Source organism: Colletotrichum scovillei (assembly GCF_011075155.1).
Source record: "Colletotrichum scovillei strain TJNH1 chromosome Unknown Contig00001, whole genome shotgun sequence".
NCBI lineage: Eukaryota > Fungi > Ascomycota > Sordariomycetes > Glomerellales > Glomerellaceae > Colletotrichum > Colletotrichum scovillei.
The window spans coordinates 2,546,689-2,562,232 of NW_023336259.1; the positions used below are offsets into that span (position 1 = coordinate 2,546,689).

The 15,544-nt window shown below is 52.0% G+C and overlaps 1 protein-coding gene across 1 annotated transcript; it reads right to left on the reverse strand.

Moving 5' to 3' along the window:
* Positions 1-10,878: 10,878 nt before the first annotated feature.
* HER10_EVM0003136 (Ras-2 protein) lies at positions 10,879-15,298 on the reverse strand. The gene is made up of 2 exons (XM_035472821.1): positions 12,462-15,298; positions 10,879-12,298 (listed from the first exon to the last, which is right to left on the reverse strand). The coding sequence occupies exons 1-2, from the start codon at positions 12,564-12,566 to the stop codon at positions 11,681-11,683; spliced, it is 723 nt and encodes a 240-aa protein (XP_035338153.1). The 5' UTR covers positions 12,567-15,298; the 3' UTR covers positions 10,879-11,680.
* Between the last annotated feature and the right edge of the window lie 246 nt (positions 15,299-15,544).

The following is a 15,544-nucleotide window of genomic DNA, read 5'->3' on the forward strand; positions in this document are numbered from 1 at the left end:
CGGGCTGCAGCTTGTGGGTTCGAATCCCACAGGCGACCCCCTTTTTTCAGCTTTCGCTTTTTATAACTTCTGTTCGGATGTTATACATGCCCTTCGAGGAAATCTGAGACATAACCAAATGCGGTTCGAGGAAGAAGTGTCACCCACTATATGTAACGGATTAGTATCTGCCAAAGGTATTGTCATTAAGCCTAGTAGTATGGCAGTAATACTCGAAGGATATTCTTGTTGAATACAAATCGTGAGAGACTCACTATTGTATACAAAAAGATGCATGCTATGCAAGATGAAGTCCTGTTGTCTTAGATACCAATGAGCCGACGTTATTTGTCCTTTGTCTCGTGGAAACCTCATAAAGGTGGAATCTCGGAGACTACTCTAGTTACTAAGTGGATTCCCTCTTTGGTCTTCTCTTTCTATTCTCAGTGCAAACGTCGCGCGAATGGTTGAGACTTACAGGGTGAGGGCAGTGTCACTACACTCTGCGAAGGCTCTGAGGATCCAGACCGACCATGACATTCTTGATAAGCATTCTCTCAATTAGCCTGAAGTTGACACTTGAGTTCTGCGCGCTGGTGCTCTATCTTCGTGTTCAAAGGAACCGGAGAGCATCGCTGGTGTCGTTAGTGTATTTGTGGACGCGCATTGCGACGCAGAGTTCTGCGATTTCATTCTCCGCGAGGCAGGAGAGCATTTACTACGTTTACTACGGTACCACCGAGAAGAATATATAATCACGGGTGGTGCTCTTGACCAATCTTTCCATGCCATTGATTGGCCTAGTAGTATAGACGAAGGCACCTTGATCGCGTCGTTAAGGTACTTAGGCTAGTCCGAGATCAACTGTGTCTGTGGCTTTGACTTGTCCTGGCCGTACATCATCTACATCTAGGACAGCCCGTATAGCAAAGTCATCACCTTCATACACGTACGCCCTTCTTTTTGTTCTCTTGAGGCGTATTCCTCTGGGATACATCAGGGACAAATGAAGGAAACGCGCGCGGGGATGGGGTCTTCATTGAACATGCTAATATAATTGGATCATGGATCGTCTTGTCGGGACTGGCGAGGATGAAGAACGAAAGGCTGTTCTCAGCTCAATTAAGGAGGTGAATGCCCACCACGCAAGTTTTCTTTGCTGTTGAAATTCAAGCTTCGTAATCGAGGATCTAGATTAAATAGTCTTTTAGTAGTAATACCCAGCCGTATAAACTGCGGCCTGGTATAAGGAGAAGAACACTGTCTAATAGTCTATGTTCAAGATCATTTTGGAAGGTGTGGGTATGGATTGTTGCTGCTTCGACGTATTAAGTAGAAGCTCATGTCACATATCCAGTACCATGGCTTCTCTCTATGGTTTCAATTCTAGCAGTTCTTACAATGAGTTGCAGGACTATGTTTAGTAGGTTCAATTGCAAGACTACAAGCCGGAACTCAGTCCGAATCCCTCCCAAGCATGGTTTCTCCCATCTCCATTTATCACCATCAGTTCAAGTCTTGTTGCAGGCTGGCCAGATGGCATCTTCCTTTGACACTGCAAGTAGTCATCCCGAGGCTGTCATCGTATTGAAAAATAGCTCATTTTCACTTAGACTTCAATCAGTGCTTCTCAAAATTCTGTTCTTAGACCAGATGGTACTTCTTCCCAAATATTATCAGAGTTTCTCAAGCTGCCGCGTGATAATATACACCATGCAGCACCAAAGAATTGACAAAAGACGACGGAGAAAGCCGTCATGAGTGAACGCGGGCCATACTAACTTGGTCAAAGCATACAGAGTACTTCTTCACCCAAGCACCTCTTGATCCATGAACGCTTATGCAAAGAAGCAGCTCTTTCGAATACCGGGATGGCTTGACGTACATCAAGCGGAGTTGCTGCAACTGTCTAAAGCCTGGTCTCTGAAGAGGTCTGATTGAACTGATTCATTTCCGTCTCTGTCAAGCCACCGTAGAGGTCGTTGACCGAAGTCCCAAGCCAGCTCAAGTACCGAAGATTCACTCAAAAAGAGAGACGCTTGATTCGGAGCTGCCGGACGAGGTACACAACAAATTATGCGTCGATGTTGTACTAGTCTGAAACCATGAAGGGAATTACGAAGCACACGTCAACCTTGACAAAGTCGCCAAACTAGAATTTGTTCTTGAACAAGCCGAACTAATGAACAGTCAAATCGCAAAGTCTAATCAGGGTGATGAAACCTCCTAGGCAGCGTTTCTGTGTTATACATACAGTTCGGAAGACTCGACAAGTCGTAGACTCATAGCTCCAAGTCGCCGAACTTCATCCCTCCAACTAACCCCTGAAGTGCTTAACATTGGCCAGAATTTTCACGAACCTACACAATACAATCAAAACAGAGTGGTGGGAGAATTGTGATTCCCAAAGAATCAGCAAAGCTTATACCTCGGAACAAAGCGGACCGAAGCTCCTGGCGCCAAAACATATCCTCAGCCCATCAAACTGAGGATACTGCGGGCCTGATCAAAGCATCACGGTTGTATCACATTAGAACATTATAGTGATCTTCCTTTACCGCAGTGCTGAGACTGACCAGTGAGCTCATGCTCATTCATTGGCAACATATACGCTTCGGCATCAACAATTCCATCGTGTTAGATAGCGAGAGCAATGATCCGTAGTCGATCAAACAGCAAGCCGTCAATATCCGCCTCTCGGCTTCCGGCCCCGAGTCCAGACGGTCCATACCGAATGTTATAGGAGTCTCATTTAATCTTCAACGACTCAGCCGTTCAAGTGGTGAAGTGGAGAAAACCGCTGACCGAACGACACGGCGTCGGCAAACGTTCCCCGTTCCGGCGTAGATTAGATCCAGAATCTCCCCATTTTCCAACACCGGTGTAAGCCCCGTACAACGCTCGTCCAGCTACCTCACCTTCTCCAAAGTCTATCTTCAGCCGTGGGGGCATATCAGCCGTCGCTGCTCCCTCCATCATCGCGTCGCGCGTCGGCCTCACCCGCTCCATCCGTTTCGAGGCGAGGTGCCACACCTCCAAGCGGGCTTGTCCGACGGGCTCTAGGCCACTACCCTCCCCTTCTACATCCTACCACACCACACACACGAATCGAACATGGACCCAGCCAGATTCCCGCGAGACGGTTAACCTCCTACCCCGGCTGCCCCCACGCGGGATGATCGCCTATGGTGCGACCGTCCTCTCGGTGAGGCAGTCGCGGGAGATAAAATACGTAAAGATCTAGATGAAGGGAGAGAGACCAAGTCGAACAGACCTGCCTCGATTTACACGACCTTTGTCATCGTCCACGGACGTCGTCAACAGCCCGAACTAGTTCAAACAGGCAAGATTATGCCGTAACTTTGAGTTCAGCCTAGCAGACCGAGACCCTCGAGCGATTGGCCGTTTCCCCCTCCCAGGGCTGTGAGACGATTCCCAACCTCGCGTTGGTTCCTTGGAGAACATCAGACACTGGGTCGGTATTGTTCGTCCTGGGCTCCCTACTCCACCCTCCCGCCGGAACAGATATGTGATCAATATCTGCCGGACGGTTACGTTTCCCGGTTCGGCTATTGGAGCCATTGGAGAAAAGGGCACAGAGCGAGAGATGTTTGGAACTTTGGGATGGAGAAGGGAACCCGGAAGGGCAAGACAAGTCCTGCAGCAACGGCAGTGGCAGCAGCGCAACAAGCATGGGAAGGGGATGAATGACGACCTTTGGCGTTCATGCCAAGTTGACCCAACGACTCCAACGAGCCGGGGGATAGGGAGATCTTGGAGCAGTTCACCCCTTCTCTGCCACAGGGACGCAAACTTGGCGAACCCGGGGGAAAGCCGTCCCAGGTTTCCCAGCCGTACGTTCGTGATTTCCCCTTCTCTCGCGCCAGCCTCCAGACAGGCCTCCCGTTTGATCCCATCGCCCAGCCGCGTAACTGCTGGCCGCCGGAGCTGAGCCCCGAGAGCGGTGATTGGCAGGCACCGTCCGAGATCCGTAAGAGAGGAACACATGGGGCCAAGTATTAGCAAGGGCCGCCGCCTGCCTCCCTTGCTCCTATCCATGATCCCCCTCCCCCCTCCCCTTCCCTCGCGCGGACGGGGGGAAGACGATAGAAGTCCCGGGAGTTCGATAACTTGGTGGTGGTGGTTGAACTACGAACCCGCGAGAATGCACATCCCGTTCCGCGGGCCCTCTTTCTTCGCAAGTTCGCACCACACGGACCACACCATTGAGGAATTAAAAGTCGCGCCGCATTGAGCGGGCAAGGGTCTTGACTCGGGATCCCTACAAGACCAACGAGCGGTTCCTAGGGTCCCCCATTTGTTACTGCTGCTGCTGCCTATGGGGACTTCAAGAGAGAGCTGTTAGGAGTTAGGACGAAGTGGCTGCGAAGCACCTGCCATATTGGGGAGTTTGAGGAGCAACCATTTTCAATGTTCGGAAAGAGGACGCAAACACAACGTTCCATCCTTACGCGAAGGAATATGCGCAAGAAGGAAGCAATGAAGATTAAGAAGAAGAGAGAAAAACAGCGCAAAAGATTGCGTGCGATACCGACGGCTGGGACTAAGTCACGTTAGGCCCTAGGGTCCAAGATGAACAGTGACAGGGACCAGATTGGGCGATAGGTAGGTCGCAGGGTGACTAGGGAAAGAGGAAATAGACAACAGTCCAAAGGTCTAGATGCCGATCTTCAGTTCTTCTCGCCTGACAATTGCGAGCGCAACTCTTGTACGGAGTACTGCTTGCAACAAGCGTAAACCCCAGAGGAGAGATACTCATCTGCCTCCACTGTATCCGAACGGGTACGAATGCCGTCCAATGCTGATCCGCAGAGTCAAGTACACCGAATACCTGACAACTCTGGAACTTTTCAGAGTGATTTTCCCTTGTCGCACGGGGAACGCAGTCATTATCGAGTAGCTACTCCATCATTCACTACAAACTTCAAGGGTCCTTTCGGTGTGGGTACAGATATTTGCACTCCGCACACACATACGCTCTCTCAACGTTGTGAGGTTGCGGTCCTGCAGAGAAGGGGACGAGAAACATGAGAAACGACGTCTCCCGAAGATCATGCGTTCGGAGCGAAATGCGGTGAAACGTAACCCGGACGTCTGGCTCTGGGATCTTCTGCCAATAATGCAGGATCCCGGCCTGGTTCGTGTTTTTTCCCCCTTCCTTTCTTCCCTGCTCTTCCCCCAACCCCATTATCTGATCCCCGGAGTCGGGCCGGAAGTGCAAGAAAGAGAGAAATGAAAACCTACCAGATAATCAGACCAGCGGCCGGCGGCCAGCCAAGAGGGGGCTTGTAGGAAGAACAGAAGCCGACTTTGCTTCTGATAAAGCGCAGGGAAGGGGACGGGGGTGCTGGGTGGCATAGAGTCTTCAATGATACTCTGTGAAGGAATGGAAATCCAAGACACCAGTCGCCCAGAGGCCCCAGACTTCGGTGTACATAGGACCTAGGCCTAATACTCCGCAAGGCGAGAGAAAAAGAAAGCAGAGAAGGAGACGGCAGCTTTGTTGGTTCAAAGACCAAGTGTTGATCCCTTCCCCCCTCCCCGGGTGAGGCTGGCTGCCCTCTTGTCTAAGCGAACCGGCGAGAAACCCAGCATGGTCGTTGCATTGGGACCAATCACTAGTGCTGTTCACCGACCGCTCACCTGGAGAAGTCGACCCATTACCCTGAATCCTCTGCTTCGGTTGGAAACTCACCGAGCGGCGAGGTCACCAACCCCAATCTTAATTCAACGCGTAGGTAGCCGGCCACAAAGCCCTTCCCGTTCGATTTACCCGACAGAGCACCACCCCCTCCTCGGCACGGCAGAAGAAGAGGAAGAAAAGAAAGAAGAGGGAGGGAAACGGACAAAGCCGCCGTTGGATGAAAACAGCAGATCAACGACATGCATCTCTTCCTTTCCGTCGCTCTCTCTCACTCTCCTCTCCTCCTCTCCCGTCCCTGTTACTCCTCATTGCTGCTCGAAACCCCCCTCCCCCGGTCCATTACGAGCCGACCAGTGCTAAGAGGGAAGATCAGCAAACGACCCAAACTGTCAGAATGGTACCCGGCCCCTCCTCCGGGTGCACGGACTGGATGCCGGGTCCAGCTCCCGTTTTCCGTGGGGCTCGGACTCTCTTGACGTCTGGTCCTCTCAATACCTCGGTGTCTCTCCGTTTCTCAATGCTCCTCTATTGCGGAAAACGACCAGGTCAGTCACTTTTTTCCCTTCCTTGTATGCGAACATGTGTATCCGCGGCTGTTCAAGACTGTGCCCTGTCAAAGAGAATGCCAACCACTTCCTCGCTATGCATACGTAGGATGGGAGAGTATGTGTCGGTGGAAACTAGTATCCAAACTGGCCACCTTGAATTCCAGCAGGGTCCTTGAGTCGTGTTTTGTGGTTTTCTCGCTGTATTCGTGCGTGCGCCCATCCCAAAAAGACATGTCATGTTGGAGCTCCGCTCGCCGTAACTTGAGAGGGGGTCTCCTTTTTCTCTCTTGTCAAAACCATCTCCAGTAAATGCCCTCTTTCTGCATGGAGCACCGAGATGCCCCTCCTCCTGCCTGAGCAGTGCCGGCATAAGAGGGGAGAGGGGGGAAGACCCTTGAGGGGAAGTTTACCCATGAGTTAATGATGTGCCCTTTTCCCCTCTTTCTCTTTGGCCCTTTGCGTACCTTAGCTTATACAAAACGAATAGAGAGACTTGAGAGAAACGTGTCTCTGCGTGTGAGAGATTGCGAGAGAAAAGGCGAAAGGTCCGTTGAGAGGTCCGTGTTCGATGAGGGGTTTTGGAGCTGGCGGTCCGTCCTGTTTCCTGCATGCAGCAAAACTGGGAACAAGAAATCCCTCTTTCGGACCATCGCCTTTGGGAAAGTAAGGTAGTACGAACGTATTGCAGTAACAGTTTGAGAAGGCCCTTTAGCGCGTGAGAGAAAGCAGAACAGGTGTGTTGGCCATTGCGCTGCGAAAGCAAAAGAGGTTGCGATATGGACGAGGGGAGGGTTGCAATGGCATGCAATGCGCTGCAAGAATCCGTTAGTCGTTGAAGAAACACCCCCCCCCTCCCCTCCCTTGGGAATGTGATTGTGGAGCGAAAGAACGAACGACATGAGAGAGAGAGATCCAGCTTACTGGCTCTTTTACTCCAACCCGAGGCTTCAAAAGACACGAGCAAATGCCGTGGACCATGCATAGAAGAAGACCCGAGGTTGCTCTCTCCTCAAAAGAACGCGCACAGAGCCTCTGTCTCTGGCTACGTCTTTTGCCCCGCTTGTCTGAGTGAAGATCGGCGCACCAGTAAGAAACAGACTGGAAGAGCAAATTGGGACCTGAGTTATTGTGAAGTTACTTCATATAGCCCAAATCAATACCGAGCATCACGCAACTTGGCATCATATCATATGTCGCATGTAGAAACATCACAACCCTGCCAGAACCGGATAGTTCAAGGCGCCCTTCATTCACACGGAGAGAGGAATTGTATAGACCTCTCAAGTGCCTCCGTTAGGAACGTGGGTTGTCATCAGAACTTGATACCCTGGACGATGACATCAGACCGGGGAAAGAAAGCCGCATCGTCGAAAGGTAAAAAACACCAACGCGCAAATCTTATGCTGGCTAGCAGGATCACACACATATAAACACTGGTCACTGGAACAGCGCGTAGGGCAAAGATGATCATCCCATCTCGCAATAGACTTCGCGCCCAGAGTTGCTTATCGAACAAACCCGTTCCCGCTCGCAAACGCCCCTCCCCCATGCCATCAAACGTAGCTTAGGTAGTGTGCTTGAGGCGAGGGAAATCACGTAGACTAAGGTAGCCCTTACATGCAGTGTTCATCACCACCCTCATCCTTACGTCAGTACACTCTACTTCCCCCGAACTCACTCACGGGTAGGTCGGAGAAAGGAAGAGGAGAAAGCCAAGACTATTGCCCTCGACACCCATCACCCCATGACAACCATCCAGCCTCACAGGGTTGTGATTTTGACTCCCGTCCACAGAATCGTCAAACCATGGTTTCGAAACTACCAAACGACAAAGAAAGAAGCTCGGCGGATAGACCCGCTCATCACCAGAAGCCTAGTCTACACCCTCACAAACTCACCCGCCATGGTATCACACACGTTCAATGGTAAGATATTGTGTAGTTCAAACCTACCAAGCACGCCTCGGCTCTTGCAGCTTCGCCCGAGTCTCAAACAGGCGGCGGATCAATGGTCTCCAACCTACCACAGAACTCCAACCACCCAATGATAGCTACAATAGAATTTCCTGCCTTTTTCCACCCCCGGAAACCATCGATTCTCCAACTTCCCCCCTCCCCATCCATCCATGGCTGGCTTTGCTAATCGGGCCAAGGCGCTTGCCGTTGGTTCCCAACTTTTCCCTCTCCACTCACACAGTCGCGCGAACGAACCCGGGGAACCCAAACCGCAGGGAACCGCCAAAAAGGAGAACGCATAAACCACGTCTTACTGAGCAGGACTCGGGGAGGAATACTCATCGACCCGCTCGTCCTACTCATCAAGAACGAAGAAGCAAGAGAGAGCAAAAGAGCTCTACCGTATATCGTTCACCGTATACCATATACTAAACAGTACCCTTTCCCACGGACCCCATCCGCAAAAGCGCCAGCCCATCGTTCGTCGCTAGTTTCCCAAAAAAGAGACATCCACCACACACACACACACACTGGCTCACTCACTCACACTACCTTAGCCTCCCGCACCTGGACCCTTTCCCCGGCACGTAGTCTGACAGACAAGCCAAGCCTACGGCGCGCGCCACTATTGACTAGAGAAAAAACAAGAGACAGTCCGTTCGTTCCGTCAGTCGGTCTCTTGCTCTCTCTGTGTGTATGTGTACAGGGTGTGTCGAGAGATGTACTCCGTAATGGGTGCGCATACACCATACCCCACATGAATTGAACAACTTCGCCTTGGACCTCTCTCCCCGCGACAGACATCCAGACAGAACTCTGCCTCCAAACGACCATCTTCCCACCCACCCACTTCACATAAACCGTTCGGTCGTTCAGGCTAGTAAAAAAGAAACCAAACGTGCGGTTAAACGCCACTGGAAACACATCAGGAAAGAGTAGAAAAAAGCATGTGCCCGTACCTGGCAGGTATCTATTATATCCTCCTTCTCCCCGTCTCCGAAACAAGAACATCCGGGGAGGTAAAAGCGCACCTTGGACGGGAGCGCGTTGAACAATGCCATTATCATCGCTCAACAAAAGAAACACAGGAGCTAGCTCGAGTGTGGCTTTTGTCTGGTTTTATTCCTCCTTTGCGCGGAGACGGCCCAAAGTCCGAAGCTACTACATCCCACGAGCCTTTTCTTCTTTCATATCTGAATCCTGCTCTTGTTTGCTTATGAATCCCTTCGCGGAAAAGCAAAGAAACGAAACGTCCCCGACGATGATCAGCTAAATGTTAATCGAACCGGAGCTTTGGATCATTCTTCGTCACCCCTTTTCTTTTTCCGGTTACACTTCTTTTCGCCTCTCGATTAATCATCGGTCTCCAAATTTAGCTGAGAAAGAGCAACAAAAGCAGTACAGAGTATAGAACAAACCTGCCAATATGGAATTTTATCGGGGTAGAGTCTAACAGAGCGAAGCATCTCAACATGGATCGGTCTAGAACCCCCCGATCCCAGAATCCCCTCTCGTTTACCCTGCTCCCCCATCCCAACATATACCATTCAGGTACGAATAGCATCCTTTGTCCCCCCCCCCCCCCTCCTTTCCTCCCGTGTCCTTCCCCCAAACCCTGAACCCATCCTCCCCTTTCCGTCGCCCGTCCATGCCGGAGAAAGGCACCACCCTCCCCCCCTCCCTCTTTACCATACTCACTGCAAGAGGATCCAAAGAAGCTAGCTGGGTATCAGACAATGGTAAAAGGGCAAGCACACTTCGGATACCTTACAAACCCCGGAGAGGAGCTAAAGAACGCCAAGCCGTCCAAACACCTCAACGTAAATTCACAACACACTCACATACAAAGCTTCCCTTTGACAAGGTAATATCTCCATTCGGGCGTCTTCCCTCTATGCCCACTTAAAACTCCGGGAACCCGGCTTTCGCAAACGGTAAGTCTTTCCTAAACCACCAATCTCAACAGTCTAGGAAGAATGCGGGAACATATACGGCCCCCTCACGCCCGTCCCTTAATAAGAAAAAAAAAAAGACGGCATTTCCATCTCCCAAAACCCCGTCTCTCTCTCATTAGCCTCCCCCGTCTCCTCCGCATCTACAATCTTATGCTTCACTTAATCATCCACCCTTCCTCATTGCCGGGACGTGCTGCCGTAGATACCCTGATACCCCCTTCCTATCCATCTTGGCTTCTTCGCCACCCCTCCCTTACAGTGAGTGAGTGACCTTTACCTTGCCTGCCCCTGAAGGTGCAAAAACAAAAAACCGTTGCCAAAAAAAAAAGTCCGACTTTCCTACAAACCGCACCCCCCCCCCCCTTTCCCTCCCATCCGTCATCCAAGAATAAAGTCCCGAGGGAGCGGAAATCGCGGGGTACGACGGGCAGAGAAGGCGATGCGCGCACGTCTTGCGCCCAGAGCGGTCCTCCTCTCCTCTCTCCCTTGCCTTAGTGTGTGTACACTACCATTTGCTCTCCATGAATATTCCCCTCCCCTCCAAGACCATCTCTCCAACTCCCCCCCAAAGACATGTCCAGGAAGGAAGGGGGAAAAAAGCAACATAGTTTCCGAGATACGACGTTAGCTTTCCCCGATACATACATGATTTTCGTTCATCAAGCAACCCTCTTTCGTCAATAGCAACGACCACTTGTGGTAAAGTTTCCCGGTAAGGCGCGCCGCCACGACAAATCAAGCGTCTGGCAGAAGACGATCGGAAAATTAAGGATGAATGGGCGGATAATGTAGATTCAGTGAGCAACAAGTAGGCCTATCCCGGATGTCTATCTACGTCCGATGAAGAGTTGATATCTTCTTGTGGCTATCTCCCCAAAGTGACTACTTCCAGCCGTGAGCTGCAGCTAGGAAAACAAGTGTTGTTTCGGTATACACAGATTAGAGCTTCCTCCCATCTGCCACAGCCCTTCAGCCTCTCCTTCTCCAAGCAGACCTCCTTCTCAGCTCGCGTGCGCGGATATGAATGGTCCATGTGAGGAATCCAAATCATAAACATATGAACAATCCGGGAGTGGAAGTGTGCAGATACATGGCATCATTTTCTTTTGCGACCGACTAGACGTCAAAAAAAGGTCTGTAAGAAAGACTCCTATAACACCGCCAGCTTGCCCTCATGTGTTGTTTGGAATGAACAAAAAAATATGAACTCCCAGTCTGCCCAAAGGTTTGATTGAATCTCAAGAAACCTACGCCCCAGAATATGCCTCTCTCTTTTCGTGCGCCGTTCGCCCAATGAGGAGCTGGTTGTTCATCCGTGACATGGGGGAAAATGTCCGAATCGTCTTCAAAGCAGAACTCGAGATCTCGTACGTCCAATAGTCGTGGCTGTGAAAGCCTTTGCCAGCGCTTCTCTAATGCTGGCAATCATCAAGTCGTGACGTGGAAAATGCTTTTGCCTCGCGGCAGTGGGCCCGTCGGATTTGCGAATCGAATGGATCGGGGGTGTTGCCGTGGATCCGAACAAGTCCGTCGATAAAAAGGGGGAGGGGGAATAAAAAGTCGAGGTTGCGGACGAGCTCACAAGACGACACATTTACTCTTCCCTTCCCTTCTGCCCACTTTGCGACGATAGCGGTCGCCACCTTCCTTGTCGTCGTATCTCGCTCCGGCATCGCCATTGATAGGCCGAGTGCTGCTTCGTCCGCCGGGCTGCGGCCTCGAGGCGGCCTGTCGCTGCCTCCTCAATATTCTGACAACGTCATAGAAGGCCTTCTCGACGTTTATGCAGTTCTTGGCTGAGGCCTCGACGAATTCGCAGCCCAGCTCGCGGGCCAGGGCATGTCCTTCTTGTGTCGAAACTTCTCTCTCGGTGACTCTGTCGCTCTTATTGCCGACCAGCATGATTGGCACAGGCGCTTGTGGGCTGGCTGCAGAGATTGGCGAGCCCGGGTATGACGGTGAGGATGCACATGACTCCTTGACTCGCTGGATCTGATGATGAAACCGCTTGATCCGTGAAAACGAAGATCGTGATGAGATGCTGTAGACGAGAACGAATCCTTCTCCATCTCGAATCCATTGATCTCGAAGGGCCGTGTACTCTTCTTGGCCGGCAGTATCGAGAACTTCCAACATGCATGCTTGCCCATCAATGACAACTTGCTTGCGGTACGAATCTTCGATCGTGGGGTCGTACTGTTTTCGGTAGAAAAGCACGGTCAGCGGGCGGCTCTTGGCGGCGATAGCAGCGGGGAAAGGATGGATTTGGGGGAAAGGGTCGAGAGAGAGTCGACGACCGACCGAAGAAAAGAAAGTGACGATGCGATGCTAGGTAAAACGAACAGAAATGGCGACTTACTGTTTCCACGAAGTGTTGCAGGCAGAGCTGAATTGTCAAAGCGGTCTTCCCCACGCCGCCGTCGCCCAGGACCACCAACTTGTACAGCACCATTTTTCCTGCCATGATGGGCAGCTATCTGAGGCGAAGAACGATGTGAAGACGTCGAATCTTTGTCGTTGAATTAAGCCGCTCGATTGATGATGAGTAGCGAAAGTCAAAGCGAAGCAGAGATAGAGGGGCGATTCGCGGGGGGCGGAACGCGAGGTGGATGGTGGTGGTGGTGGTGGTTCGTCGGTGGTTGTGAAGGTGGTGGTGGTGGAGGAAAAGACGATGAACGCCAGTCGAGAGCCGATGATAGAATAGGCAAGGTAAGAAAAAAAAGGGTAAGACAGGTAGGTAAGTACGGATAGGTAAGGTAGGCAAGGTTGGTGGCAGCAAGTGGTAGGTTAGTGGAGGCCGAATGATGGTGGTTGTGGTGGACTGGTGGTGGCCGCAGGAAGTTGGGGAGCAAGGTAGGAGCCCAAATCTTGTTGGATTTTGGAGCCCGAGCCCTGGACGTGGACAGTGGACTCTCTCCTCAGCAGACTGGTGGATTGGATCGACCGGACTGGACCCGACAAGCCAGTTAATACGTAGCAGCAGCGACAGCGGTAGTATCAGTAGCGGCGGCAGCAACAAGCACCAACGCAGCACTGTGACTGGGGAGGGGTCGCTCGCGGTGGGTGCCGTCTGTCCCTGCTCTCTTTTTTCTCTCTCTCTCTTTCTCTCGCTCACCCTCTTCTCTTCGTCTGTCTCTCTGCCTTGGCTTGGCCGGGGCTAAGGTAGGCTGGGCTGAGCCGGCAACTGGCAACTGACAGGTTGGCACACGGTCGCGCGTTGCGGATGCGAATCGGTGCGGGCGGGTTGGGTGCAATAGGAGCCAGATGGGCAACTCAGGTATGTGTATGTATGAATACAGGACGATTGCGCGCACACAGGCCGTATGACCTCCTGTTTGACCCTCGGGCTTGTTTGGTTTGCTTTTCTCTTTCTTTCCTTCGTCTCGTCTCGTCTCGTCTTGTTGTCTTCTTCGTCTTCTTGGATGGGCAAAAGGTGTGGAGAAATGACAGACACTGACTGGACTGGCGGGTCTAGCTTGGGACCTGGGCTTGTGTTAGATGCTTGGGTTAGGGAGAAGGATGATACCGGGATAAAGGCGAAGCGGAGCGGAGGCGCACAGCCGACTGTTGGCTAGCCCGCCCTTCTCCTGAGAGGCTGTCAACCCTCGTTACCTCCACGCGCCAACCCGAGCCACCCAGCTCTGTATCCGCCGTAACTTGGGTTGGCCGGGATGGGACGGGGAAGGGGACTGAGTGGCAGCGAGAGTGGGAGTGGGAGTGGGAGGGGGTCGACAAGGGGACAGGGGTGTAGGGACGGGTTGGAGACGAGCGAGCGAGCGAGCCACAGCAAGCAGTTCCAATTCCACCGGCTGGTTGGGGTTTGTTGGTAACAGCGTCGACGGCGGCAGCGGCAGCGGCAACAGCACCAGCGGCGCAAAGCAGCAGACAGAAGCAGGCGAGGGTTGCGGTGCTATGCGGTGCGATACGGTACGTACTCTCGAGGGAGCGTAGTACCTAAGGTAGCGTACGCATGCAGTAAGGTGAGGTGAGGTAAGGCAAGGCAAGGCAGGGCAGGGTAGGGTACCTGGATTATTGGTGCTGGCGTCGCGTCGGAGAACGTACCTTTGTTGGTGTGTGGTGCGAGGTTGATAGATCACGCAGTAGTGTATTCGTGCGCTATCGCAATACCGTAGCGTACGCAGTACAGTAGTGGTCCGACCTCGATGAATCGTTTAGTCGCGGCTGGTTCCTTGCGCGTGGTAAGGTAGGCTCAGGTAAGGATATGGGAATATTGAGGCAAGTCGCAATCCGCAATGCGCAAGACGAGGGTCGGGATATGGCGTGGATAATGGATTGGCGATTGTCACGGTATGCCGGTAGCGTTGTCGTCCCTCCGAGATGCGGACAAGGGCAAGCTCTGGTCGGCTCGGTTCGTCGTGAGACGTCGGTCGGAGTTGGAGAATGCTGATTCAAGCGAATCAAATGACAGCGACTGGGCAGACCTCCAAGTTAGCTCCAAGTCAGTATCACGAGCTATCCCAGTATTGAGATATGGAGATGCCTTTCTCTCGCCCCTTTTCCCTGTTCCAATGATGCCTCGACTTGCAGTAAGGAAATTCCAGTATCCGACGATAGGATATGGATAGACCACACGGGACTCTGTACTCCGTACACAATTAGTGTGCGCAGTAGTGACCAGTGACCACAGATTGGCGAAGGGATGGGCTGGGCCGATTGAGGAGAAGGCGCTGACGAAAGTGGATTGAGCTGTATGGACGACTGGAGGGGGAAAGGCGAGGCAGCAGGGCAATCAACGGGGTAGGAGGGGCAATGATCAAGGATGAAGCCGGCGACGGGAGACCAGCAAGACGCTGTCTGGTATGCGCTCGGTCCAGCACACGAGGGGGGATGTGGAGGGATTGCAAAGGTGAGATGGATGCGTAAACATACCGTTAGTGTTTCTGTCTAGAGACGTGGTGAGGGGGGAAAGGAATGAATCAGCGGGCAAAAAGTTTTCAATTCTTAACCCGAAGAGCGGCGGCGGCAGGTGAACAGTGGACAGTGTTCAGCCTTGGCCGGTTTGGGATGTCGTTTGGTGGAACCCCGTACAGGTAGGATTTGAGGTGAGAAGGTGAGGTAAGGTGAGGTAAGATAGCTACGAATGTCAGAAACGATTTGAACGGATATGCAGCGGGGGAACGAAGAATAAAAATAAAAAAAGAGACGCGCGCACGAAAGTGATGGATAGAATGCGGCGACGTATCCGCACCTGATATAACAATCAAAGGTTGGTAGCCAGCCAGCAAGTTGCAACTGTCTCGTTCAAAATAACAACGATAACAACAACCACAACAATTATCTGGGAGGATAAAGCGAGATGGATTCATCAGGCATTGTTTGGGCAACGCTACTGGCTGTGTCAATGTAGCATGCCTTTCTTCTTCTCGTGATTCTCTGATCATGATGCCAGAGATGGGTATCAATGCAATTGTCAGTTGCTTT

Coding starts and splice junctions, on each gene's coding strand:
- HER10_EVM0003136 (XM_035472821.1), bottom strand. CDS start 12,566: ATGGCAGGAAAAATGGTGCTGTACAAGTTGGTGGTCCTGGGCGACGGC. Junction 12,299..12,461: donor TGCAACACTTCGTGGAAACA/GTAAGTCGCCAT, acceptor TACCGAAAACAG/TACGACCCCACGATCGAAGA.